We start from the raw sequence: 24,698 nt of genomic DNA on the forward strand, positions 1-24,698 counted from the left end.
TAATCACTGTCTGTTCTCCAAGTGTACAACATGACTCTGAGTGCTGGTTAATATCAGCACTGAAGAAATGGAAGTCTTGGGAAGATCAACACCTTATGTAAACCTGAGTAAATCATTTTTTGTTGTTCCTTGCTTTAGCAAACTGGACATGGAGAAATGTTGTTGAAACAATTGAACCGACATATGGAACGTTTACAGTGAATGTAGTCTCCGCAAATGCAGAAAATTGCCTTTAAATTTCAATCTCGCTGCTCTTCCTTGATGCAGATTTAATCTAGGCACAAAAGTTTCCCATTTGAACACATTCTGGTAATAGGAGCAAGGCATCACAATGAAATCTAAATGAACCCATGAAAAAAGTATAAGTACAATAATAAGAATGTTGACATATTTTGTTTCATCAGATGCCTGTGAGCTCACACCAGATTTCAACACCAGACATCCAGCGCTCTTTCTGACAGAAGGAAACAGAAAGATGGTGTACATAACAGACAAATGGACTGACTATCCTGAGCACCCAGAGAGGTTAAACCAGTGGTCTCCGATGCTGTGTAGAGAGCCTCTTTCTGGGCGCTGCTACTGGGAGGCAGAGTGGGAGGGTTATGGGGCTTATGTAGGGCTGACATATAGAAGACTTGTTAGGAAAGGAGGGAATAATGACTGTGTGATTGGCTACGATAAAAAGTCCTGGAATTTGTACTGCAATGACAAGTCCTATGATGCCTTTCATAACATAAAGATCACCCCCATCCTTTAACCATCCTCCAGCTCCCGCAGAGTAGGAGTGTACCTGGATTGGCAAGGTGGTACCCTGTCCTTCTACAGTGTTTCCTCTGACACACTGACCCACCTGCACACATTCCACGCCACCTTCACTGAGCCACGTTATGTGGTGCTATGGCCTTGACTCAGCTATTACCCTGTGCAGAGTAAGACAGTTCTGAGTCCTCAGGCAAGTCACCTCCTGCTCCAGCACACATGTTCTAGTCCTGTTTATACCTGGAGCTATAACATAGCTTTGTCCTGATCTTGTCCACATTCTGATTGTGCCTACATTTTTAGACAGGTGTAGACAATCAAAAAACACATTACCTGATTGTGATCAGATCTTCCTTCCCACCTCCGGAGGCAGACAGGCACCCACTGTGTCTGAATATCTTTACAAGTGTAGATGTATCTGGACACTAAAACCATTTATATCATCATCATCCCACCCTCTAAATCAGGCCCCCTTTTGAAGGCCCTCGGATCAACCCTAAAAAAAACTAAACCTAATGAACTCAGTCGGGTTCTCAACTTACTGTCAAATAGTAGAATACAAGAGACCATTTCAAAATCATTTGCATACAAGAAGGGACGAGGAAATCTGGTCACTATGCCGACACAGTGGACGGATGAGAGACACATTTTAATACCATGTGTAGATGCATATCTGACAAAGTGGCCACAATCTGAAAGTGGACAAGGACTTGTTGGAACATGGACACACCCTGACTTCAGGACTCTAAATCAGTGGGAGTCATTTTCTCTCTCTGTGTTTTTAGTGTAAATAGCCTTAAGAAATGCTGCAGGAAATATATAAATGTTTAGTAATTTGTCATTGTTATTTTATTCATGTGGTTTGTACCTCTGTTTGTCTTTCTGCCCTTTGAAATGTGTTATCCAACAGGTTAATGTGTGGTGTGAGTAGCCTTATTACAAAACTAAATAGTGCATTGATTCATGTTTTTATTGATCGATTTCTCTCTCTAGGGATAAGTTCCAGTGTACTCTGCAGAGTGGGAACATGTCCCCATCCCCTCTCTGTCGTGCTCTGTAACTTGTTTAGACAATGACTTCAATATCAAGTGTTAGCCTGTAATGCTCAAATCAGTTTGGTTAATGATTGATCATTGAGGGGGAATTTGTTTTTTTATGTGATGATCAGTCTGAAAATGAAGTTGTTATTGTTGAGCAACACCAGGAGGACACCATCTTAGTTCAAACAGTCATGTTTATTGTCTCAGTGCATTTCCAGTAGAAAACACAGCAACGGTATGTTCCAGGGTCAGGTGACGTCAGTGTGAGGTGAGGGAAGTGAGCCAACAGTAGGACTCCAACCGTCTCAGGATAAATAACCAGTCCTCCCAACCTCAGACAGCTAACGCTTTGGCCACATAAGATGATGTCGTGCTTCACATACAGAGTACTCAGAATACATACCTGTACATCGTTCACTTGGTGTAAACAGTTACATTTATAATGTGAAAGTTCATCCTTCTCCCATAAATGTGGAGTGAATGTGTGTGTGTAATCTGGGGTATGTATGTGAAAGATTTATAATAGGATGTAGTTAGTACAGGCCAGGACCCACTACTTTATTACCGTGACATGTAACAACTACAGCCCTTTAGATTACATTCACCTTACAGCAGCACTGACATCAACCTGTGTGTGTGTGTGTGTGTGTGTGTGTGTGTGTGTGTGTGTGTGTGTGTGTGTGTGTGTGTGTGTGCGCGCGCGTGTTAGAGAGCAAAACATAAACTTGAGCTGAAAACTAATCTGTTTTTAAATGTAAAAACATCAACACAGGAAGTTCTACCTCTCAGCACAGGAAGTGCCTGCATACAGTGCTCATTGCCACGTCAACAGAACTCCCAAGCATGACAATGCATCATACAACACGTAACCATAGAGATAATAAAACAGTATTATATTAATGATAACAGTAAAGATGATAAAAACCAAAAGCGCTAAGTGTTAATATTGGTGGCATCTGGAGGGCACCAGTGTGTACAGGCTTTAGTTCCCTTATTAAATCCTTCATTACTGGAATCAGATGTGTTAATGCTGGGCTGGAACTAAACCCTGCCCATCCAGTAGCTCTCCAGGGTTAGTTCATTGACTCAGTGCTCCATTGCTCCGTTGCAGCGTGCAGCGTACAGCGTGTGACCCATTCTGAACTTTAACCTTCACAAAAGTGCCAGGTAGAGGGGGCAGAAAGCATTGGGGGAGAGGGGGGGGTAAGATACATCCCACCTTAGGCAGGTCTGTAGATATGGTACTGGGGGGTCTTATATGTGTACATAGAATGGATAGAACAGACCCATGTTCTACAATCCACATGTCCCATCCCTTATTGCAACACTGAAAGAGGCACTGCATTCAGCGAGATGATTAAACATTCAGTATTAAATATGGTGTGCCCAGTATACATATTGTGGACCATTTATTTGATTTGTAATGTAAATCTGTTCTATGGTCTCATATGTGTTGGGGGAGGGGAGGGTCTCGACTCCATGGTCTGAAAAGTAGCTTCATCAGGCTGATGGCTTCGTGGGTAACCTCCCCTCACACCCTGCCACTCCGCCTGGGAGATCCCGTAGAGCTCGGGAGGAGCGCAAGGGAGGAAAGGGTGCTACTCCCAGGTAATCAGTCTATAAGAAGCCAAGGGACAGGCACCCAGCCAATGAGAAACCAGGAGACACTCCACCTCTCACTCGCTCACCCTCTTCAGCACCGAGGGAGTGGTGTCCATGAAGGACCTGGCAGGGTGTTGTGGCCAGCTAGACTGTACAGGGGTGGGCTGGGCAGAGTTGGGGCTCATCAGCATGGCACTGTAGATGTTGGAGGCTACCACCAGGATACAGAGCAGGATAGGACCGATGATCGCCCCCTCCAGACCCAGATAGTATGCTCCTCCTGCCACTGCTAGACCAGTCAGATACGGGTGGCCACCACTGTGGGGGGGGGACAGATATCAACACACACTTACTTTAATATCATAACAGATTAGATTTCTCTCTCTTACACACTGATCTCATAAACAGTGAATACGCACAAACACGTACACACTCTCTCTCTCTCACACACACACACACACACACACACACACACACACACACACACACACACACACACACACACACACACACACACACACACACACACACACACACACTCGTACCCTGATATATCAGAGTAGATGGCTGTGTCACACACACACACACACACACACATACACACACACACACACACTCGTACCCTGATATATCGGAGTAGATGGCTGTGTCTACGAAGTAGGTGGGCAGCAGATGGAAGAGTAGCAGTAGCAAGGCTTTGACCCCCTCTCCCTGGGCCAGCCACAGGTCACACACAGCAGGCAGCGCGGCCCAGTACGTCCCCAGGAATGGCACTGCACCCAGGATAGCTGCCAGGGCTGAAGGGGGCGAGGGAAGAGGACACATGGAACATGTTTGACAATAGTAAGACAGAAGACTGGAATAGAACAGTCCTGTTATAATAGAACAGAATAGAACAGTCCTGTTATACAAGTTATTCATCTAATAGTTTGGACACAAGGAGGGTTTTCCTCGTCTCCAGTCTAGTCAGTCAAACATCAGCAAGTTAAGATGTTCTATTTGATCAGTCAGTTTTGAACACACTCACCAGAGGGGATGAAGACGATGTGGATGCCGAAGATGGTGTGTGTCAGCCAGGTGTAGAGACCATAGAACCCTGCCATCTTCAGAGAGGCATCAAACACCCCTCTAAAACACACACAATTAAACAAACATATGTTTTAACATGTAAAATGTGTGCAGTGTGTGTGTGGACGTGTTTAAATAGCTAGGGTTAGGTTTAGGAGCTAGGGTTAGGTTTAGGAGCTAGGGTTAGGAGCTAGGGTTAGGTTAAGGAGCTAGGGTTAGGTTTAGGAGCTAGGGTTAGGAGCTAGGGTTAGGTTTAGGAGCTAGGGTTAGGTTTAGGAGCTAGGGTTAGGAGCTAGGGTTAGGTTTGAGAGCTAGGGTTAGGTTTAGGAGCTAGGGTTAGGAGCTAGGTTTAGGTTTAAGAGCTAGGGTTAGGTTTAGGAGCTAGGGTTAGGAGCTAGGTTTAGGTTTAAGAGCTAGGGTTAGGTTTAGGAGCTAGGGTTAGGTTTAGGTGCTAGGGATAGGTTTAGGAGCTAGGGTTAGGTTTAGGTTTAAGAGATAAGGTTAGGTTTAAGAGCTAGGGTTAGGTTTAAGAGCTAGGGCTAGGTTTAGGAGTTAGGGTTAGGTTTAAGAGAGGGTTAGGTTTAAGAGCTAGGGTTAGGTTTTGGAGCTAGGGTTAGGTTTAGGAGCTAGGGTTAGGTTTAAGAGCTAGGGTTAGGTTTAGGAGCTAGGGTTAGGTTTAAGAGCTAGGGTTAGGTTTAGGAGCTAGGGTTAGGAGCTAGGGTTAGGTTTAAGAGCTAGGGTTAGGTTTAGGAGCTAGGGTTAGGTTTAAGAGCTAGGGTTAGGTTTAGGAGCTAGGGTTAGGTTTAGCGTTCAGGTTAGGTTTTTGGTTTACTTTGAGGGTTACAGTTCCGGTTAGTGTAAGTGTATGGGTTAGGGTAAGTGTACGGGTTAGGGAAAATAGGATTTAGAATGGGACTGAATTGTGTGTCCACACAAGGTTAGCTGTACAAGACAGAGTGTGTGTGTGTGTGTTTATGTGTGTGCTGTGTGTGTGTACCTGATGGCCTCCTCTACAGACTGTCCTATGATGTTAGAGGATGGTCCGGGCTGGGACAGAGGAGTGAGGCTGATCACCCATTTGACAGGCTCGTAGTACTCTCCACTGGAACTCAGCAGGTAGAACAACGTGGTCAGGAATATCACCTACACACACACACACACAAAAGAACACACACACACACGGACACACACTCAACAGTGTAAATATTAAGGTATGAAGGAGGAGGCACACAGAGAGAGCTATGTGTGTGTGTGTGTTACCAGGCTGAGGGCGAAGTTGAGTAGAGCTGTGCCGCTGTGGAAGAGGACAGTGAGGAGTGTGGTCGTTGTGGAGATCAGCAGCCCAACGTTCCGACTCATCACCACCCACAGAGACTCCACTATCTATAGCAGAGGATACACACGTTATACACACACACACACACACGTTACACACACACACACGTTACACACACACACACACACTTTACACACACACACACACACACACACACACACACACACACACGTTACACACACGTTACACAAACACGTGTACTCACAGAGACTCCACTATCTATAACAGAGGATACACACGTTACACACACACACACACACACGTTACACACACACACACACACACGCACACACACACGTTACACACACACACACACACACGTGTACTCACAGAGAGCAGTGTTTCTATGTTCTCCTGAGCGAAGGAGGCGATGTCCTGCCAGTCTAAGATCTCTCCCAGCCAGCTGTTCTGTCTCTGGACAAGCTTCTGACCACCACTACGGTTACGCCCTCCTGTATGGGTTACATTCTGAGACAGAAACACCATACAGACATACATGTAAGCACACAGACACACACACAAACATACACGTAAGCACACAGACACACACACACAGACATACACGTAAACACACACACAGACATACACATAAGCACACAGACACACACACACACAGACATACACGTAAGCACACAGACACGCACACACACACACACACACACACACACACACACACACACACACACACACGCAGACGGTGTTGGAAGAGTGAGACATGCATGAATGTATAGTGTAGTTCTGGTCTGTGTTTATAAGGGGTAATCAGTGTTTCAGTCTATATATTCTCAAGCCAAACATGAAGATGTGACCATGTGAACCCCCCTATACTATGGTCTGATGGACCAGGCCACCCCCCTGCGTTACCTTGACAAACCAGGAGTGGTACAGTCTGTCCCACAGTTCCAGAACCTGCTTCTCTATGACAGCTGTGTGGTTCCCCTTTTCACCAAGCATCTTATGGAGCTACACACACACCACACACACACACAATCAGTGATTTTACCAGTGTGTCTCCACCCCCCTCCCTCTCTTTCCATCTCTCTCCTGTTGTCTCTCTTACCTTGAATGTTATCCATTCTCGACCGTGCTGGTAGACGTTAGTGGCAGCTGAGTTCATAGCTTTCTGGATGACCTGTGCCTCAGGGAGCCAACTGGAGGAGAGAGAAAGAGTCAGGGACTGATTTACCAATAAAGCACCCTGTTCAGCTGTTGAGTGATGTCTATGAGGAGCCAGGGGGTTATCACCATAGGGTGGTGTGATGTCTATGAGGAGCCAGGGGGTTATCACCACAGGGTGGTGTGATGTCTATGAGGAGCCAGGGGGTTATCACCACAGGGTGGTGTGATGTCTATGAGGAGCCAGGGGGTTATCACCACAGGGTGGTGTGATGTCTATGAGGGGCAGGGGGTTATCACCACAGGGTGGTGTGATGTCTATGAGGAGCCAGGGGGTTATCACCACAGGGTGGTGTGATGTCTATGAGGAGCCAGGGGGTTATCACCACAGGGTGGTGTGATGTCTATGAGGCCCAGGGGGTTATCACCACAGGGTGGTGTGATGTCTATGAGGAACAGGGGGTTATCACCACAGGGTGGTGTGATGTCTATGAGGAGCCAGGGGGTTATCACCACAGGGTGGTGTGATGTCTATGAGGAGCCAGGGGGTTATCACCACAGGGTGGTGTGATGTCTATGAGGAGCCAGGGGGTTATCACCACAGGGTGGTGTGATGTCTACGAGGAGCCAGGGGGTTATCACCACAGGGTGGTGTGATGTCTACGAGGAGCCAGGGGGTTATCACCACAGGGTGGTGTGATGTCTACGAGGAGCCAGGGGGTTATCACCACAGGGTGGTGTGATGTCTATGAGGAGCCAGGGGGTTATCACCACAGGGTGGTGTGATGTCTATGAGGAGCCAGGGGGTTATCACCACAGGGTGGTGTGATGTCTACGAGGAGCCAGGGGGTTATCACCACAGGGTGGTGTGATGTCTACGAGGAGCCAGGGGGTTATCACCACAGGGTGGTGTGATGTCTATGAGGAGCCAGGGGGTTATCACCACAGGGTGGTGTGATGTCTATGAGGAGCCAGGGGGTTATCACCACAGGGTGGTGTGATGTCTATGAGGAGCCAGGGGGTTATCACCACAGGGTGGTGTGATGTCTATGAGGCCCAGGGGGTTATCACCACAGGGTGGTGTGATGTCTATGAGGCCCAGGGGGTTATCACCACAGGGTGGTGTGATGTCTATGAGGAACAGGGGGTTATCACCACAGGGTGGTGTGATGTCTATGAGGAGCCAGGGGGTTATCACCACAGGGTGGTGTGATGTCTATGAGGAGCCAGGGGGTTATCACCACAGGGTGGTGTGATGTCTATGAGGAGCCAGGGGGTTATCAGCACAGGGTGGTGTGATGTCTATGAGGAGCCAGGGGGTTATCACCACAGGGTGGTGTGATGTCTATGAGAGGCCCAGTCCACTGCTCACCGTGTTAACCCCCAGGCCCAGTCCACTGCTCACCTAGTTAACCCCCAGGCCCAGTCCACTGCTCACCGTGTTAACCCCCAGGCCCAGTCCACTGTTCACCTAGTTAACCCCCAGGCCCAGTCCACTGCTCACCTAGTTAACACCCAGGCCCAGTCCACTGCTCACCTAGTTAACCCCCAGGCCCAGTCCACTGCTCACCTAGTTAACCCCCAGGCCCAGTCCACTGCTCACCTAGTTAACACCCAGGCCCAGTCCACTGCTCACCTAGTTAACCCCCAGGCCCAGTCCACTGCTCACCTAGTTAACCCCCATGCCCAATCCACTGCTCACCTAGTTAACCCCCAGGCCCATTCCACTGCTCACCTAGTTAACCCCCAGGCCCAGTCCACTGCTCACCTAGTTAACCCCCAGGCCCAGTCCACTGCTCACCTAGTTAACCCCCAGGCCCAGTCCACTGCTCACCTAGTTAACCCCCAGGCCCAGTCCACTGCTCACCTAGTTAACCCCCAGGCCCATTCCACCGCTCTGTCAGAGCTGAGTGTCTTTGAGCCGTCTGTACCATGAAGAGATGAATGTTGGGTAAATAAAGCAGTTCTGGCTGGATGACAATCTATTCAGCCTCCAAGCCACCAGCAAGACCTCAACTCAACACATCTTTACACAGCAATATGTCCTCTCCCACAGAATTCATGTAGCATCCACTGAGCCTGTCTCCTCCGTCTACAACTCCGTCAGTCTCAGCAAGACACACATCATTGGTCAACAACTCACCATATATCAAGAAGAGCCCACCTTCCACATCATTGGTCAACAACTCATCATCTATCAAGAAGAGCCCACCTTCCACATCATTGGTCAACAACTCACCCCCCAGCAAGAAGAGCTCACTTTCCACATCATTGGTCAACAACTCACCCCCCAGCAAGAACAGCCCACCTTTCCCAGTGTTTTCCACAAGTACATAGTACCCTGCCAGATAGAAAAAGTAGCCAGCGATGTTGCACAGCGCGTTCAGCCAATAGTGATGGAAAAAATGGGGTTTATTAAGACTATTAAAGATGGTGAAGGAGGGAAATTACAACTTTTCAGCCTGAATGAAGGAAGTTTTATGTGCGAGCCAGTCCACGGGGGAAACCAGTGTATGTATTACTGGGAATGCAAATCAATCAGACAGTCGTGCAGATCTAGCGCCCACTATCGGCTGCCTAAGTAAATAGCCTACTATGCGCCACCACTCCGCGTGGCTACCTAAGTAAATAGCCTACTATGCACCACCACTCCGCGTGGCTACCTAAGTAAATAGCCTACTATGCACCACCACTCCACGTAGCTGGCTAAGTAAATAGCCTACTATGCACCACCACTCCACGTGGCTACCTAAGTAAATAGCCTACTATGCGCCACCACTCCGCGTGGCTACCTAAGTAAATAGCCTACTATGCACCACCACTCCGCGTGGCTACCTAAGTAAATAGCCTACTATGCACCACCACTCCGCATGGCTACCTAAGTAAATAGCCTACTATGCGCCACCACTCCGCGTGGCTACCTAAGTAAATAGCCTACTATGCACCACCACTCCGCGTGGCTACCTAAGTAAATAGCCTACTATTCGCCACCACTCCGCGTGGCTACCTAAGTAAATAGCCTACTATGCACCACCACTCCGCGTGGCTACCTAAGTAAATAGCCTACTATGCGCCACCACTCCGCGTGGCTACCTAAGTAAATAGCCTACTATGCACCACCACTCCGCATGGCTACCTAAGTAAATAGCCTACTATGCGCCACCACTCCGCGTGGCTACCTAAGTAAATAGCCTACTATGCACCACCACTCCGCGTGGCTACCTAAGTAAATAGCCTACTATGCGCCACCACTCCGCGTGGCTACCTAAGTAAATAGCCTACTATGCACCACCACCACTCCGCGTGGCTACCTAAGTAAATATCCTACTATGCACCACCACTCCGCGTGGCTACCTAAGTAAATAGCCTACTATGCACCACCACTCCGCGTGGCTACCTAAGTAAATAGCCTACTATGCACCACCACTCCACGTGGCTACCTAAGTAAATAGCCTACTATGCACCACCACTCCACGTGGCTACCTAAGTAAATAGCCTACTATGCACCACCACTCCGCGTGGCTACCTAAGTAAATAGCCTACTATGCACCACCACTCCACGTGGCTGGCTAAGTAAAAAGCCTACTATGCACCACCACTCCGCGTGGCTACCTAAGTAAATAGCCTACTATGCACCACCACTCCGCGTGGCTACCTAAGTAAATATCCTACTATGCACCACCACTCCGCGTGGCTACCTAAGTAAATATCCTACTATGCACCACCACTCCGCGTGGCTACCTAAGTAAATAGCCTACTATGCACCACCACTCCGCGTGGCTACCTAAGTAAATATCCTACTATGCACCACCACTCCGCGTGGCTACCTAAGTAAATATCCTACTATGCGCCACCACTCCGCGTGGCTACCTAAGTAAATATCCTACTATGCACCACCACTCCGCGTGGCTACCTAAGTAAATAGCCTACTATGCACCACCACTCCGCGTGGCTACCTAAGTAAATAGCCTACTATGCGCCACCACTCCACGTGGCTACCTAAGTAAATAGCCTACTATGCACCACCACTCCACGTGGCTACCTAAGTAAATAGCCTACTATGCGCCACCACTCCACGTGGCTACCTAAGTAAATAGCCTACTATGCACCACCACTCCGCGTGGCTACCTAAGTAAATAGCCTACTATGCGCCACCACTCCACGTGGCTACCTAAGTAAATAGCCTACTATGCACCACCACTCCACGTGGCTACCTAAGTAAATAGCCTACTATGCACCACCACTCCGCGTGGCTACCTAAGTAAATAGCCTACTATGCACCACCACTCCGCATGGCTACCTAAGTAAATAGCCTACTATGCACCACCACTCCACGTGGCTACCTAAGTAAATAGCCTACTATGCACCACCACTCCACGTGGCTACCTAAGTAAATAGCCTACTATGCACCACCACTCCACGTGGCTACCTAAGTAAATAGCCTACTATGCACCACCACTCCACGTGGCTACCTAAGTAAATAGCCTACTATGCACCACCACTCCACGTGGCTACCTAAGTAAATAGCCTACTATGCACCACCACTCCACGTGGCTACCTAAGTAAATAGCCTACTATGCACCACCACTCCACGTGGCTACCTAAGTAAATAGCCTACTATGCGCCACCACTCCGCGTGGCTACCTAAGTAAATAGCCTACTATGCACCACCACTCCACGTGGCTACCTAAGTAAATAGCCTACTATGCACCACCACTCCGCGTGGCTACCTAAGTAAATAGCCTACTATGCACCACCACTCCGCGTGGCTACCTAAGTAAATAGCCTACTATGCACCACCACTCCGCGTGGCTACCTAAGTAAATAGCCTACTATGCACCACCACTCCACGTGGCTACCTAAGTAAATAGCCTACTATGCACCACCACTCCACGTGGCTACCTAAGTAAATAGCCTACTATGCACCACCACTCCGCGTGGCTACCTAAGTAAATAGCCTACTATGCGCCACCACTCCGCGTGGCTACCTAAGTAAATAGCCTACTATGCACCACCACTCCACGTGGCTACCTAAGTAAATAGCCTACTATGCACCACCACTCCGCGTGGCTACCTAAGTAAATAGCCTACTATGCACCACCACTCCACGTGGCTACCTAAGTAAATAGCCTACTATGCACCACCACTCCGCGTGGCTACCTAAGTAAATATCCTACTATGCACCACCACTCCGCGTGGCTACCTAAGTAAATAGCCTACTATGCACCACCACTCCGCGTGGCTACCTAAGTAAATATCCTACTATGCACCACCACTCCGCGTGGCTACCTAAGTAAATATCCTACTATGCGCCACCACTCCGCGTGGCTACCTAAGTAAATATCCTACTATGCACCACCACTCCGCGTGGCTACCTAAGTAAATAGCCTACTATGCACCACCACTCCGCGTGGCTACCTAAGTAAATAGCCTACTATGCGCCACCACTCCACGTGGCTACCTAAGTAAATAGCCTACTATGCACCACCACTCCGCGTGGCTACCTAAGTAAATATCCTACTATGCACCACCACTCCGCGTGGCTACCTAAGTAAATATCCTACTATGCACCACCACTCCGCGTGGCTACCTAAGTAAATAGCCTACTATGCACCACCACTCCGCGTGGCTACCTAAGTAAATATCCTACTATGCACCACCACTCCACGTGGCTACCTAAGTAAATAGCCTACTATGCACCACCACTCCACGTGGCTACCTAAGTAAATAGCCTACTATGCGCCACCACTCCGCGTGGCTGGCTAAGTAAATAGCCTACTATGCGCCACCACTCCGCGTGGCTACCTAAGTAAATAGCCTACTATGCACCACCACTCCACGTGGCTACCTAAGTAAATAGCCTACTATGCACCACCACTCCACGTGGCTACCTAAGTAAATAGCCTACTATTCGCCACCACTCCGCGTGGCTACCTAAGTAAATATCCTACTATGCGCCACCACTCCGCGTGGCTACCTAAGTAAATAGCCTACTATGCACCACCACTCCACGTGGCTACCTAAGTAAATAGCCTACTATGCACCACCACTCCACGTGGCTACCTAAGTAAATAGCCTACTATGCACCACCACTCCACGTGGCTACCTAAGTAAATAGCCTACTATGCACCACCACTCCACGTGGCTACCTAAGTAAATAGCCTACTATGCACCACCACTCCACGTGGCTACCTAAGTAAATAGCCTACTATGCACCACCACTCCACGTGGCTACCTAAGTAAATAGCCTACTATGCACCACCACTCCGCGTGGCTACCTAAGTAAATAGCCTACTATGCACCACCACTCCACGTGGCTACCTAAGTAAATAGCCTACTATGCACCACCACTCCACGTGGCTACCTAAGTAAATAGCCTACTATGCACCACCACTCCACGTGGCTACCTAAGTAAATAGCCTACTATGCACCACCACTCCGCGTGGCTACCTAAGTAAATAGCCTACTATGCGCCACCACTCCACGTGGCTACCTAAGTAAATAGCCTACTATGCGCCACCACTCCGCGTGGCTGGCTATGTGAAACACACCAAAGAAAATACATGAATGTGTCAGAAAATAATCATTCAGCAAAGTCGTAAATTTCACCTCATCGTCACATCACATTACATGGGCGGTGCAAATTCACAGGCATCATGCTCTCTCCCTCAGTGTAAAATCATTTGACTGCAACCAAAGATCTGTATATAATGACGAGATGCTCATGTCTCTGCCCAAACAATGGGAGTCGTTGTCCCAAAGATGGGAAGGCAGGTGACAAGCTTAGGTCCAAAATAAGAACATAGAAACGCATTGGACAGATTTTGGCGAGCGTGAAACCTCTCACTTTGCCTCTTCCTCTCTGCTGAATTTCCCTGTCATCACGCACTTTGTGACTGACCAGCGCCTGTCCTATAAATAGATTGCTAGAAGAAGGAAAGTAGCCTAGTTAATATGAAGTGGAAAATGTAGCTGGCTGAAAATGAGTCTGTAACCGGCTGATTAGCTGACTGCCGATGCTTGATGGAAAACACTGCCTTCCACATCAAAACTCACCCCCCCAGCAAGAAGAGCTCACCTTCCACATCAACAACTCACCCCCCCAGCAAGAAGAGCTCACCTTCCACATCAAAACTCACCCCCCAGCAAGAAGAGCTCACCTTCCACATCAAAACTCACCCCCCCAGCAAGAAGAGCTCACCTTCCACATCAAAACTCACCCCCCAGCAAGAAGAGCTCACCTTCCACATCAAAACTCACCCCCCCCAGCAAGAAGAGCTCACCTTCCACATCAAAACTCACTCCCCAGCAAGAAGAGCTCACCTTCCACATCAACAACTCACCCCCCAGCAAGAAGAGCTCACCTTCCACATCAACAACTGACCCCCCAGCAAGAAGAGCTCACTTTTCACATCGATGGTCAACAACTAACCCCCCGAGCAAGAAGTGCTCACCTTCCACATCAACAACTCACCCCCCAGCAAGAAGAGCTCACCTTCCTCATCAAAACTCACCTCCCAGCAAGAAGAGCTCACCTTCCACATCAACAACTGACCCCCCAGCAAGAAGAGCTCACCCTCCACATCAACAACTCACCCCCCAGCAAGAAGAGCTCACCTTCCACATCAATGGTCAACACCTCACCCACCCAGCAAGAAGAGCTCACCTTCCACATCAAAGGTCAACATCAATGGTCACATACTGTACCTTGGCAATGTCTAATTTGGAGAACCTGGCTAGCAACCGACATACCTGGTGTTCCACCTGGATGTCACACACCCCCAGGACATAATCACAGAGGAGAATCCAACACGAACCCCAGCAGCAGGGGCAACACACTCCTCCTGTGGCAAACCATGCAGGTCTGGCTTTGGCCTGCACAGCCACTGGCACAACCACAACCCCACACAGTAATCACACCTCTGTGACAATTGGGAGTAACGTCATCATCAATATTGATGGACAGCCAAGTGTACAAGGTGTGTGTGTGTGTGTGTGTGTGTGTGTGTGTGTGTGTGTGTGTCTCACTTGGCCCATTCTGGATGGCTGGACACAGTCTCGTTGATAAGGTTACTGGTGACCTCTATGATATGAACACTCTCATGATGAACCTACAGAGAGAGAGAGAGAGAGAGAGAGAGTGAGGTTATGCTGAAAATAGCCTATATCTCAATTAGCTATGTACAGTGGAAGAGGAGGGAATCAAACTATGGTAAGCTCTGAGGAACACACAGTACCGCACCATAGCAGTGAGCAGGAGACCCATGAGCAGAGTTCCTGTCACCAGCAGGAAGATGATGAAGATACTGATGAGTTTATCCAGGGAGCGCTCTAACCATATGACCATCTACAGAGAGAAAGAGCGAGAGAGAGAGAGAACAGACAAAGAGTGAGAGAAAAGAGAGAGCGATATAAAAGAAAGGGAAAGGTGACAGAGAGAAAGAGAGACATAAGTCAGTATCTGCCATTAGGAGTTGTCGCAGATGTGACTGGACACATGGAGAAACCTGTGTCCTTCTCCCCTGGGAAACCAGAGACCAAGGCAGACATTCTGTGTCTGAACTAAACCCTACCGCCGCCATCTTGGATCCTGAGAACAGCCTGTGTACACAGACACACTCTATCACACACCATGCATGAGTGCACGCATGTTAAACCCCAGGGCTGTGTGTGAGACGTGTGCTCTGTCTGCAATCTCTTTACACGTCTTTATTGTAACTTTTAAGAGGCAGTTCCTCTAAGGGCCACAGAGAAGGACAGTCACTTCCCAGTATTTAGGTTTCTCTATGTCCCCTGCCTTATAACAACCCTATGATACCTTATGACAGCATTATGACGCCTTCCTAAGTGACCTGGGAGTGTGTGAGGTCACTGAGGAAGAATGCTGAACGTTACCATCAGGAGGCTGGAGGTGATGGTGAGATGTTAGTAAGACAGTGTCCCAGTGGTATTACACAACATGGCCACTGACCTGACAGCACATGAAGCAATATGGTGGCAACCTCAGAGTATTGAAACACATCCTAAGTCAACACATAACAGAATGAGAAGCTAAGAGAACTAGAAAATCTACAATATAGACTCTACAGAAATATAGACTACAGCAAAGCTCAGCTCAAGACCAGTCAGAATCAGAATTGGTTTGATGTAACTGCTGTTTTAAAGGTAGACTCAGCGATATGATGTAGATGCACAAAGTAACCAGCGAGTTGGTCAATTTCCACAACAACTAAGAGCGTTGGAGAGAGAGGCTCAACATCTCCTCTGTTTTGGTCCCGTAGCTAGCACGCTCTATCAGTGTGAAGCGAACCTGTGAACATGCACGGATACTGTGTGACTGTGTGAAAGCGAAGTCTTGTATCTCACTCATCTCAATATCAGTCGTGCTGCTTGAGGCTGAGTCGACCTTTAAAGATGCTAATCTAACGCCTTCACTACAGAATAGTCATTTACAGTGCCTTGCGAAAGTATTCGGCCCCCTTGAACTTTGCGACCTTTTGCCACATTTCAGGCTTCAATCATAAAGATATAAAACTGTATTTTTTTGTGAAGAATCAACAACAAGTGGGACACAATCATGAAGTGGAACGACATTTATTGGATATTTCAAACTTTTTTAACAAATCAAAAACTGAAAAATTGGGCATGCAAAATTATTCAGCCCCTTTACTTTCAGTGCAGCAAACTCTCTCCAGAGGTTCAGTGAGGATCTCTGAATGATCCAATGTTGACCTAAATGACTAATGATGATAAATACAATCCACCTGTGTGTAATCAAGTCTCAGTATAAATGCACCTGCACTGTGATAGTCTCAGAGGTCCGTTAAAAGCGCAGAGAGCATCATGAAGAACAAGGAACACACCAGGCAGGTCCGAGATACTGTTGTGAAGAAGTTTAAAGCCGGATTTGGATACAAAAAGATTTCCCAAGCTTTAAACATCCCAAGGAGCACTGTGCAAGCGATAATATTGAAATGGAAGGAGTATCAGACCACTGCAAATCTACCAAGACCTGGCCGTCCCTCTAAACTTTCAGCTCATACAAGGAGAAGACTGATCAGAGATGCAGCCAAGAGGCCCATGATCACTCTGGATGAACTGCAGAGATCTGCAGCTGAGGTGGGAGACTCTGTCCATAGGACAACAATCAGTCGTATATTGCACAAATCTGGCCTTTATGGAAGAGTGGCAAGAAGAAAGCCATTTCTTAAAGATATCCATAAAAAGTGTTGTTTAAAGTTTGCCACAAGCCACCTGGGAGACACACCAAACATGTGGAAGAAGGTGCTCTGGTCAGATGAAACCAAGATTGAACTTTTTGGCAACAATGCAAATGAATCCAATCGAGAATCTGTGGAAAGAACTGAAAACTGCTGTTCACAAATGCTCTCCATCCAACCTCACTGAGCTCGAGCTGTTTTGCAAGGAGGAATGGGAAAAAATGTCAGTCTCTCGATGTGTAAAACTGATAGAGACATACCCCAAGCGACTTACAGCTGTAATCGCAGCAAAAGGTGGCGCTACAAAGTATTAACTTAAGGGGGCTGAATAATTTTGCACGCCCAATTTTTCAGTTTTTGATTTGTTAAAAAAGTTTGAAATATCCAATAAATGTCGTTCCACTTCATGATTGTGTCCCACTTGTTGTTGATTCTTCACAAAAAAATACAGTTTTATATCTTTATGTTTGAAGCCTGAAATGTGGCAAAAGGTTGCAAAGTTCAAGGGGGCCGAAAACTTTCGCAAGGCACTGTATATGGATGTCCCCCACCTGTCCAATATGGATCAGACTCCAATTCAACCCAATCCATTACCAGCTCAGTCCCACCCCTCCCAAACCCATGTAACCCCCAGGACACCACCCAGATCTTTCTTTAGGAAGTCTTCTAATGCCATGGTACAGTGCTTCATTTCCAGAACTAGGGAATAGCAGGGGGCGTCTACCCTGTCTTGGTAATAGTAGGGGCAGCCCTTCCCCCCCAACCCAACCCCCCCGGCACTCCCCTCAGCTTGGTCTAAAGCAGTCTCTTCTCTCCATGCACCTCACACACGCTCAGAAGCCAACCAGCCAATCAAATCACAGAGGAGAAGCTAAGGAAGGTTGAGGAGCCAATAAATGAGCTCGCCCCACCGTAGCTTCACCACAACAGAAGCAGGAAGCAGGGAGGAAGTGAGGTCAGCGAGGGGCGGAGACAGGATGGAGGGATGGTTACAGCGTCACTCCAAGCTACTATAGGGCGCTCACACTGCTTCACATACTCTCTTTCTTCCTTCCTTTATCATTCTCTCTCTTTTGTTCTCTGACTATTTCACACTCATACACATGCTTCCTCTTCTTCTCTCTTTCATTCTCATTTTGACATTATTTCAGACACACACTTTCATGCTCTCTCTCTCTCTCTCTCTCCCTCTCTCTCCCTCTCTCAGCAGAGCTCTCCTCCAGAACATTACCTGCTTGTTAAGCCAATGCCAGAGCTTCAGGAGGAGACAAAGAGACATTGGGGAAATTATTATTTGACAGACCTGTGAAGCAATCATCACATGGTTCCCAAGCACAAACAACACAGATTGTGATTGGATACAGGCAGTAAAGGGGGGCTTTAGAAAACAGGAAGTGATGCAGGGTATTTCTGATTGGATGCAGGGAGTGAATGCCGTTCTGATTGGATACCAGATGTGTCAACGTGTGCTTGAGCAGAATACAAAAAACCAACAAAACAGTGCAGACAAAAAGAGAGCGAGAGTGGAATATTTTTTCTTCTTTCCTCAATGAGGTGTAGAGGTGAAGACGAGGGGGGTTAGACGAGGGGGTGAGAGGAGGGGGGTGAGACAAGGGGGTAAGACTAGGGGGGTGAGACAAGAGGTAAAACAATTAAGTGACATCATTCAGTAGTAATATTAACCTGTAGGGAGATCATTCAGTAGTAATATTAACCTGTAGGGAGATCATTCAGTAGTAATATTAACCTGTAGGGAGATCATTCAGTAGTAATATTAACCTGTAGGGAGATCATTCAGTAGTAATATTAACCTGTAGGGAGATCATTCAGTAGTAATATTAACCTGTAGGGAGATCATTCAGTAGTAATATTCACCTGTAGGGTGATCATTCAGTAGTAATATTAACCTGTAGGGAGATCATTCAGTAGTAATATTAACCTGTAGGGAGATCATTCAGTAGTAATATTCACCTGTAGGGAGATCATTCAGTAGTAATATTAACCTGTAGGGAGATCATTCAGTAGTAATATTAACTCATAAGGAGATCATTCAGTAGTAATATTAACCTGTAGGGAGATCATTCAGTAGTTTATTAACCTGTAGGGAGATCATTCAGTAGTAATATTAACCTGTAGGGAGATCATTCAGTAGTTTATTAACCTGTAGGGAGATCATTCAGTAGTAATATCAACCTGTAGAGCGATCATTCGGTAGTAATATTGACCTGTAGGGAGATCATTCAGTAGTAATATTAACCTGTAGGGAGATCATTCAGCAGTAATATTAACCTGTAGGGAGATCATTCAGCAGTAATATTAACCTGTAGGGAGATCATGCAGTAGTAATATTAACCTGTAGGGAGATCATTCAGTAGTAATATTAACCTGTAGGGAGATCATTCAGTAGTAATATTAACCTGTAGGGAGATCATTCAGTAGTAATATTAACCTGGAGGGAGATCATTCAGTAGTAATATTAACCCGGAGGGAGATCATTCAGTAGTAATATTAACCTGTAGGGAGATCATTCAGTTGTAATATTAACCTGTAGGGAGATCATTCAGTAGTAATATTAACCTGTAGGGAGATCATTCAGTAGTAATATTAACCTGTAGAGCGATCATTCAGTAGTAATATTAACCTGTAGGGAGATCATTCAGTAGTAATATTAACCTGTAGAGCGATCATTCAGTAGTAATATTAACCTGTAGGGAGATCATTCAGTAGTAATATTAACCTGTAGGGAGATCATTCAGTAGTTTATTAACCTGTAGGGAGATCATTCAGTAGTAATATTAACCTGTAGGGAGATCATTCAGTAGTTTATTAACCTGTAGGGAGATCATTCAGTAGTAATATAACCTGTAGGGAGATCATTCAGTAGTTTATTAACCTGTAGGGAGATCATTCAGTAGTAATATTCACATGTAGGGAGATCATTCAGTAGTTTATTAACCTGTAGGGAGATCATTCAGTAGTAATATTAACTCATAAGGAGATCATTCAGTAGTAATATAACCTGTAGGGAGATCATTCAGTAGTAATATTAACCTGTAGGGAGATCATTCAGTAGTAATATTAACCTGTAGGGAGATCATTCAGTAGTAATATTAACCTGTAGGGAGATCATTCAGTAGTAATATTAACCTGTAGGGAGATCATTCAGTAGTAATATTAACCTGTAGGGAGATCATTCAGTAGTAATATAACCTGTAGGGAGATCATTCAGTAGTAATATTCACCTGTAGGGAGATCATTCAGTAGTAATATTAACCTGTAGGGAGATCATTCAGTAGTAATATTAACCTGTAGGGTGATCATTCAGTAGTAATATTAACCTGTAGGAAGATCATTCAGTAGTAATATTAACCTGTAGGGAGATCATTCAGTAGTAATATTAACCTGTAGGGAGATCATTCAGTAGTAATATTAACCTGTAGGGAGATCATTCAGTAGTTTATTAACCTGTAGGGAGATCCTTCAGTAGTAATATTAACCTGTAGTGACATCATTCAGTAGTTTATTAACCTGTAGGGAGATCATTCAGTAGTAATATTAACCTGTAGGGAGATCATTCAGTAGTAATATTAACCTGTAGTGACATCATTCAGTAGTTTATTAACCTGTAGGGAGATCATTCAGTAGTAATATTAACCTGTAGGGAGATCATTCAGTAGTAATATTAACTTGTAGGGAGATCATTCAGTAGTAATATTAACCTGTAGGGAGATCATTCAGTAGTAATATCAACCTGTAGAGTGATCATTCAGTAGTAATATTAACTCATTCATATATCACAGAGAAGACCAGCTCCTGCCTCTTCACCCAGCTTCAACACTTACCTCAACTGTCCAGAACCGTTACCCCAGGGTAGACAGGACACTACCCTGCTGCTAGCCGATCAAAATCACAGAATCACTGTGGATAACAATTGTGTTGTATCTTGTCTACAGTGTTGTATGCATCAGCACCCTCCAGCGGTGACCAGAGATAGATCAGGAAGTGGTTTATAAAAATACAGGGTGGCTGTGTGTCTCAGGGAGGTGGCAGGGTGGCTGTGTGTCTCAGGGAGGTGGCAGGGTGGCTGTGTGTCTCAGGGAGGTGGCAGGGTCGCTGTGTGTCTCAGGGAGGTTGGCAGGGTGGCTGTGTGTCTCAAGGAGGTTGGCAGGGTGGCTGTGTGTCTCAGGGGGGTTGGCAGGGTGGCTGTGTGTCTCAGGGGGGTTGGCAGGGTGGCTGTGTGTCTCAGGGGGGTTGGCAGGGTGGCTGTGTGTCTCAGGGAGGTGGCAGGGTGGCTGTGTGTCTCAGGGGGGTTGGCAGGGTGGCTGTGTGTCTCAGGGAGGTTGGCAGGGTGGCTGTGTGTCTCAAGGAGGTTGGCAGGGTGGCTGTGTGTCTCAGGGGGGTTGGCAGGGTGGCTGTGTGTCTCAGGGGGGTTGGCAGGGTGGCTGTGTGTCTCAGGGGGGTTGGCAGGGTGGCTGTGTGTCTCAGGGGGGTTGGCAGGGTGGCTGTGTGTCTCAGGGAGGTTGGCAGGGTGGCTGTGTGTCTCAGGGAGGTTGGCAGGGTGGCTGTGTGTCTCAAGGAGGTTGGCAGGGTGGCTGTGTGTCTCAGGGGGGTTGGCAGGGTGGCTGTTTGTCTTATGGGGTTGGCCGGGGGGGTGGGCCATTACCTTGGTGTCAACGCGTAGCAGGAACTGAACGAGTCCTTTGATTGGTCCAGGCATGATGGCGTCCTGTCGCTCACGGCCAAACTTCTCCAGTCCTACCCACCATGACGACAGAGTCTTCTCAGCGAATCGCTTCAGACCAAAATGTACCACCAGCTTCTTCAACACCCACACTGCAACACACACACACACACACACAAACACACACACACACACTGTTATGCATTTTTGTGTGTGTGTGTGTGTGTGTGTGTGTGTGTGTGTGTGTGTGTGTGTGTGTGTGTGTGTGTGTGTGTGTGTGTGTGTGTGTGTGTGTGTGTGTGTGTGTGTGTGTGTGTGTGTGTGTGTGCGTGCGTGCGTGCGTGCGTGCGTGCGTGCGTGCGTGCGTGCGTGCGTGCGTGCGTGCGTGCGTGTGTTTCAGATATTACCAGCCACTGGGATAGGCAGTAGTTGTAGCATCCAGAGATTGAGCCAGACTTGGACCAGTACAAAAGCCCAGGCCAGCAGGACAAAGTAGATATCACTGGCTCTTTGGGACCCCTTCTCCTTCTGGAAGAGACCCCCCAGCTCAGGACGGGCCTGACGGGGGAACGGGAAGACAGAGGGGGGACCGGAAGGGCCAGGGCCCACAGAGTCCACCCCATCTACAGAGAGAGAGGAGGGGGAGATGAGGAAAGGAAGGAGTGAGGAGAGGAGAGATGAGGTGTTAAGTCGTTGTGACTGTGACAGTCAAGACAATGAAGTATATTTGGATTGAAAACGTGATGGAAAGTGGTCGTTAAATCAGTCCAAACCTTCAACATCTACTGAATTAATATAGAATTATGACTTAGAGAGCTTTTTGTGGCTGATGGTTAGTTACTGCAGTACAATGCCTATGTGTGTGTGTGTGTGTGTGTGTGTGTGTGTGTGTGTGTGTGTGTGTGTGTGTTATCTGACCTGCGGAGACACTACTGGTGCTGGTATCTCTCTCGGGGCCCAAGTGGAGGTTACTGCAGGAGATGGCCATGTAGATGGTGTTAGCAGCGAACGACAATACCTGTCCTGACAGCTCACCCGAGTTTCCAGGGATAGGTGGTTTCTCTTGAGAGCCCACGATGAGGAGCGTGACCATGATTACAAACACAGGAACTCTCCACGAGCCAGTCAGAGACACTTGAGAGAGAAGCATGGGGGAGAGGGGGAGGTATATGGTGGGAGGGGAGTATGGCAATGTGATGATTAATGAACAGTAGACTCCTTTTGAAACTACATCAGAATGTACTACCCCCCCCCCCCCCCCCACCTGTAAGTACCTCACCCAGGTAGAAGAGTAGTATGGTCCAGACAGGTACAGACATAGTTCTCAGGTATCTCTCTGTACCGGGGCTCCATTTGCAAGCTACAGCCAGCACATACCCCAACACCACTGTCATCACCTAGAGAGAGGAAGACAGGAAGATAGAAGATGGGGGGGGGGGGGGGGGGGGTAAGAGCAAGAGAGGGGGGGCAGAGAGAGAGAAGATGATGGAGGGAGTAGAGAGAGAGGGGACAGAGAGAGAGAAGATGATGGAGGGAGTAGAGAGAGAGAGACAGAGAGAGAGAGAGAGAGAGAGGGAGGGAGTAGAGAGAGAGAGAGGGGACAGAGATAGAGAGAAGATGATGGAGGGAGTAGAGAGAGAGAGACAGAGAGAAGATGAGGGAGGGAAGAGAGCGAGAGAGAAGATTATGAGGGAGTAGATAGAGAGGGAGAGACAGACAGAGAGAGAGAGACAGAGACGATGATGAGGGAGTAGAGAGAAATCAAAATGTAGTTAGCTGAGTACTTGATTCATGTCTTATCCCCTGCCCATCCTGTTGTAGGCTACAGTATTGGAAAAACCTTTCTTATTGTTGTGGGGACCTTCCTCCCTCAGCGTCAGTAGTGTCCCTGTCACTCACCCACACATAGTGGAAGCAGTCCAGCGCGCTCCCGATGACGCCACACACGTGCCCGATGATCACCTGCATGCCAATGACGCTCCAGAACAGGTAAAAGAAGTAAATGAGTGGCGCGCCTGCCCCGATCACCAGCAGCATCGTGAGCCTCTCCAACACCAGACCCCCCAGGAAATCCACCCCGTGGTTGAAACACCACACCGGGACCAGCAGCGTCCCCAGGAGTATCGGCGTCCCGGTGTCCTGCAGGCCGTTGAGCCAGGAGCGTCCCAGCCGGGCTAGGGAGTGTTTAAATGGGTGTAGGAAGGTCCCGCAGAGAACGGCCCAGAGCAGTGGTCTCAGAAAGGCTTCCAGGATAAAGAAGACTAGCACAGCCGCTCCACAACAGATAGCCACGAAAATCATCGCTCCTGTGTTGTAGAAGGCCTGTTTGATGTTCTTGTCGAATTTGAGGGAGGAAGGCTGGCTGAGTAGCTGGCTCATCATGCCCACCGCTGGCTGGACGCTCTCGGAGAACGAGACGTAGTGAGGCCGGGCAGAACTAGGGGTTTCCGCGGGAGAGGAAGGAGCCGGCTCTGCCTCCGGCCCCGAGTCCTCCTCGTCTGCCATCTTCAATGAATCCGCCTCGGTCTGCGTTCCTCCTGCGGATCCCACCCAATTCCACCACAGACGGAAGAAGAAGCGTTCGTTTCCAGGATCTTTGATACCGCTATCACACATGAGGAACAACACAACACTAGACGTACTGGTGACGTGACCGTCGCAAGGTATGATGGGTATTGTAGCTGGCTGGTGCCAGACAGAGCTGTGCTCGCTGCTTAGTTTGCTGCTAGTAGCCTACTCTTTGGAATGCCCAGTTTAACTACACACAGAAACGTGAATAAACAGACCTTTGTCAGGAGGATCACCACGAATTCAGGGTGTCCGTGCTGTCACGAAGGAAATATGCAAAGTAATCACATATTTGCATAGCCTATCAT

The 24,698-nt window shown here is 47.7% G+C and overlaps 1 protein-coding gene across 2 annotated transcripts; it reads right to left on the reverse strand.

The window, feature by feature from the left end:
• Positions 1-1,975: 1,975 nt before the first annotated feature.
• LOC139404873 (transmembrane protein 245-like) lies at positions 1,976-24,468 on the reverse strand. 2 transcript variants are annotated; one of them, XM_071147405.1, is made up of 16 exons: positions 23,722-24,468; positions 23,102-23,219; positions 22,741-22,956; positions 22,230-22,445; positions 21,805-21,974; positions 18,373-18,396; positions 15,164-15,268; positions 14,950-15,032; positions 6,866-6,956; positions 6,670-6,768; positions 6,136-6,273; positions 5,730-5,852; positions 5,467-5,612; positions 4,429-4,529; positions 4,024-4,198; positions 1,979-3,719 (listed from the first exon to the last, which is right to left on the reverse strand). In XM_071147405.1, exons 1-16 carry the CDS (start codon positions 24,436-24,438, stop codon positions 3,476-3,478), a joined length of 2,766 nt encoding a protein of 921 aa, XP_071003506.1. In that variant the 5' UTR covers positions 24,439-24,468; the 3' UTR covers positions 1,979-3,475. The 2 variants fall into 2 exon arrangements, with proteins under 2 accessions (XP_071003508.1, XP_071003506.1); XM_071147407.1 differs by lacking the exon at positions 18,373-18,396 and having other exon boundaries at positions 1,976-3,719.
• Between the last annotated feature and the right edge of the window lie 230 nt (positions 24,469-24,698).

Source organism: Oncorhynchus clarkii, unplaced genomic scaffold (genome assembly GCF_045791955.1).
Source record: "Oncorhynchus clarkii lewisi isolate Uvic-CL-2024 unplaced genomic scaffold, UVic_Ocla_1.0 unplaced_contig_178_pilon_pilon, whole genome shotgun sequence".
NCBI lineage: Eukaryota > Metazoa > Chordata > Actinopteri > Salmoniformes > Salmonidae > Oncorhynchus > Oncorhynchus clarkii.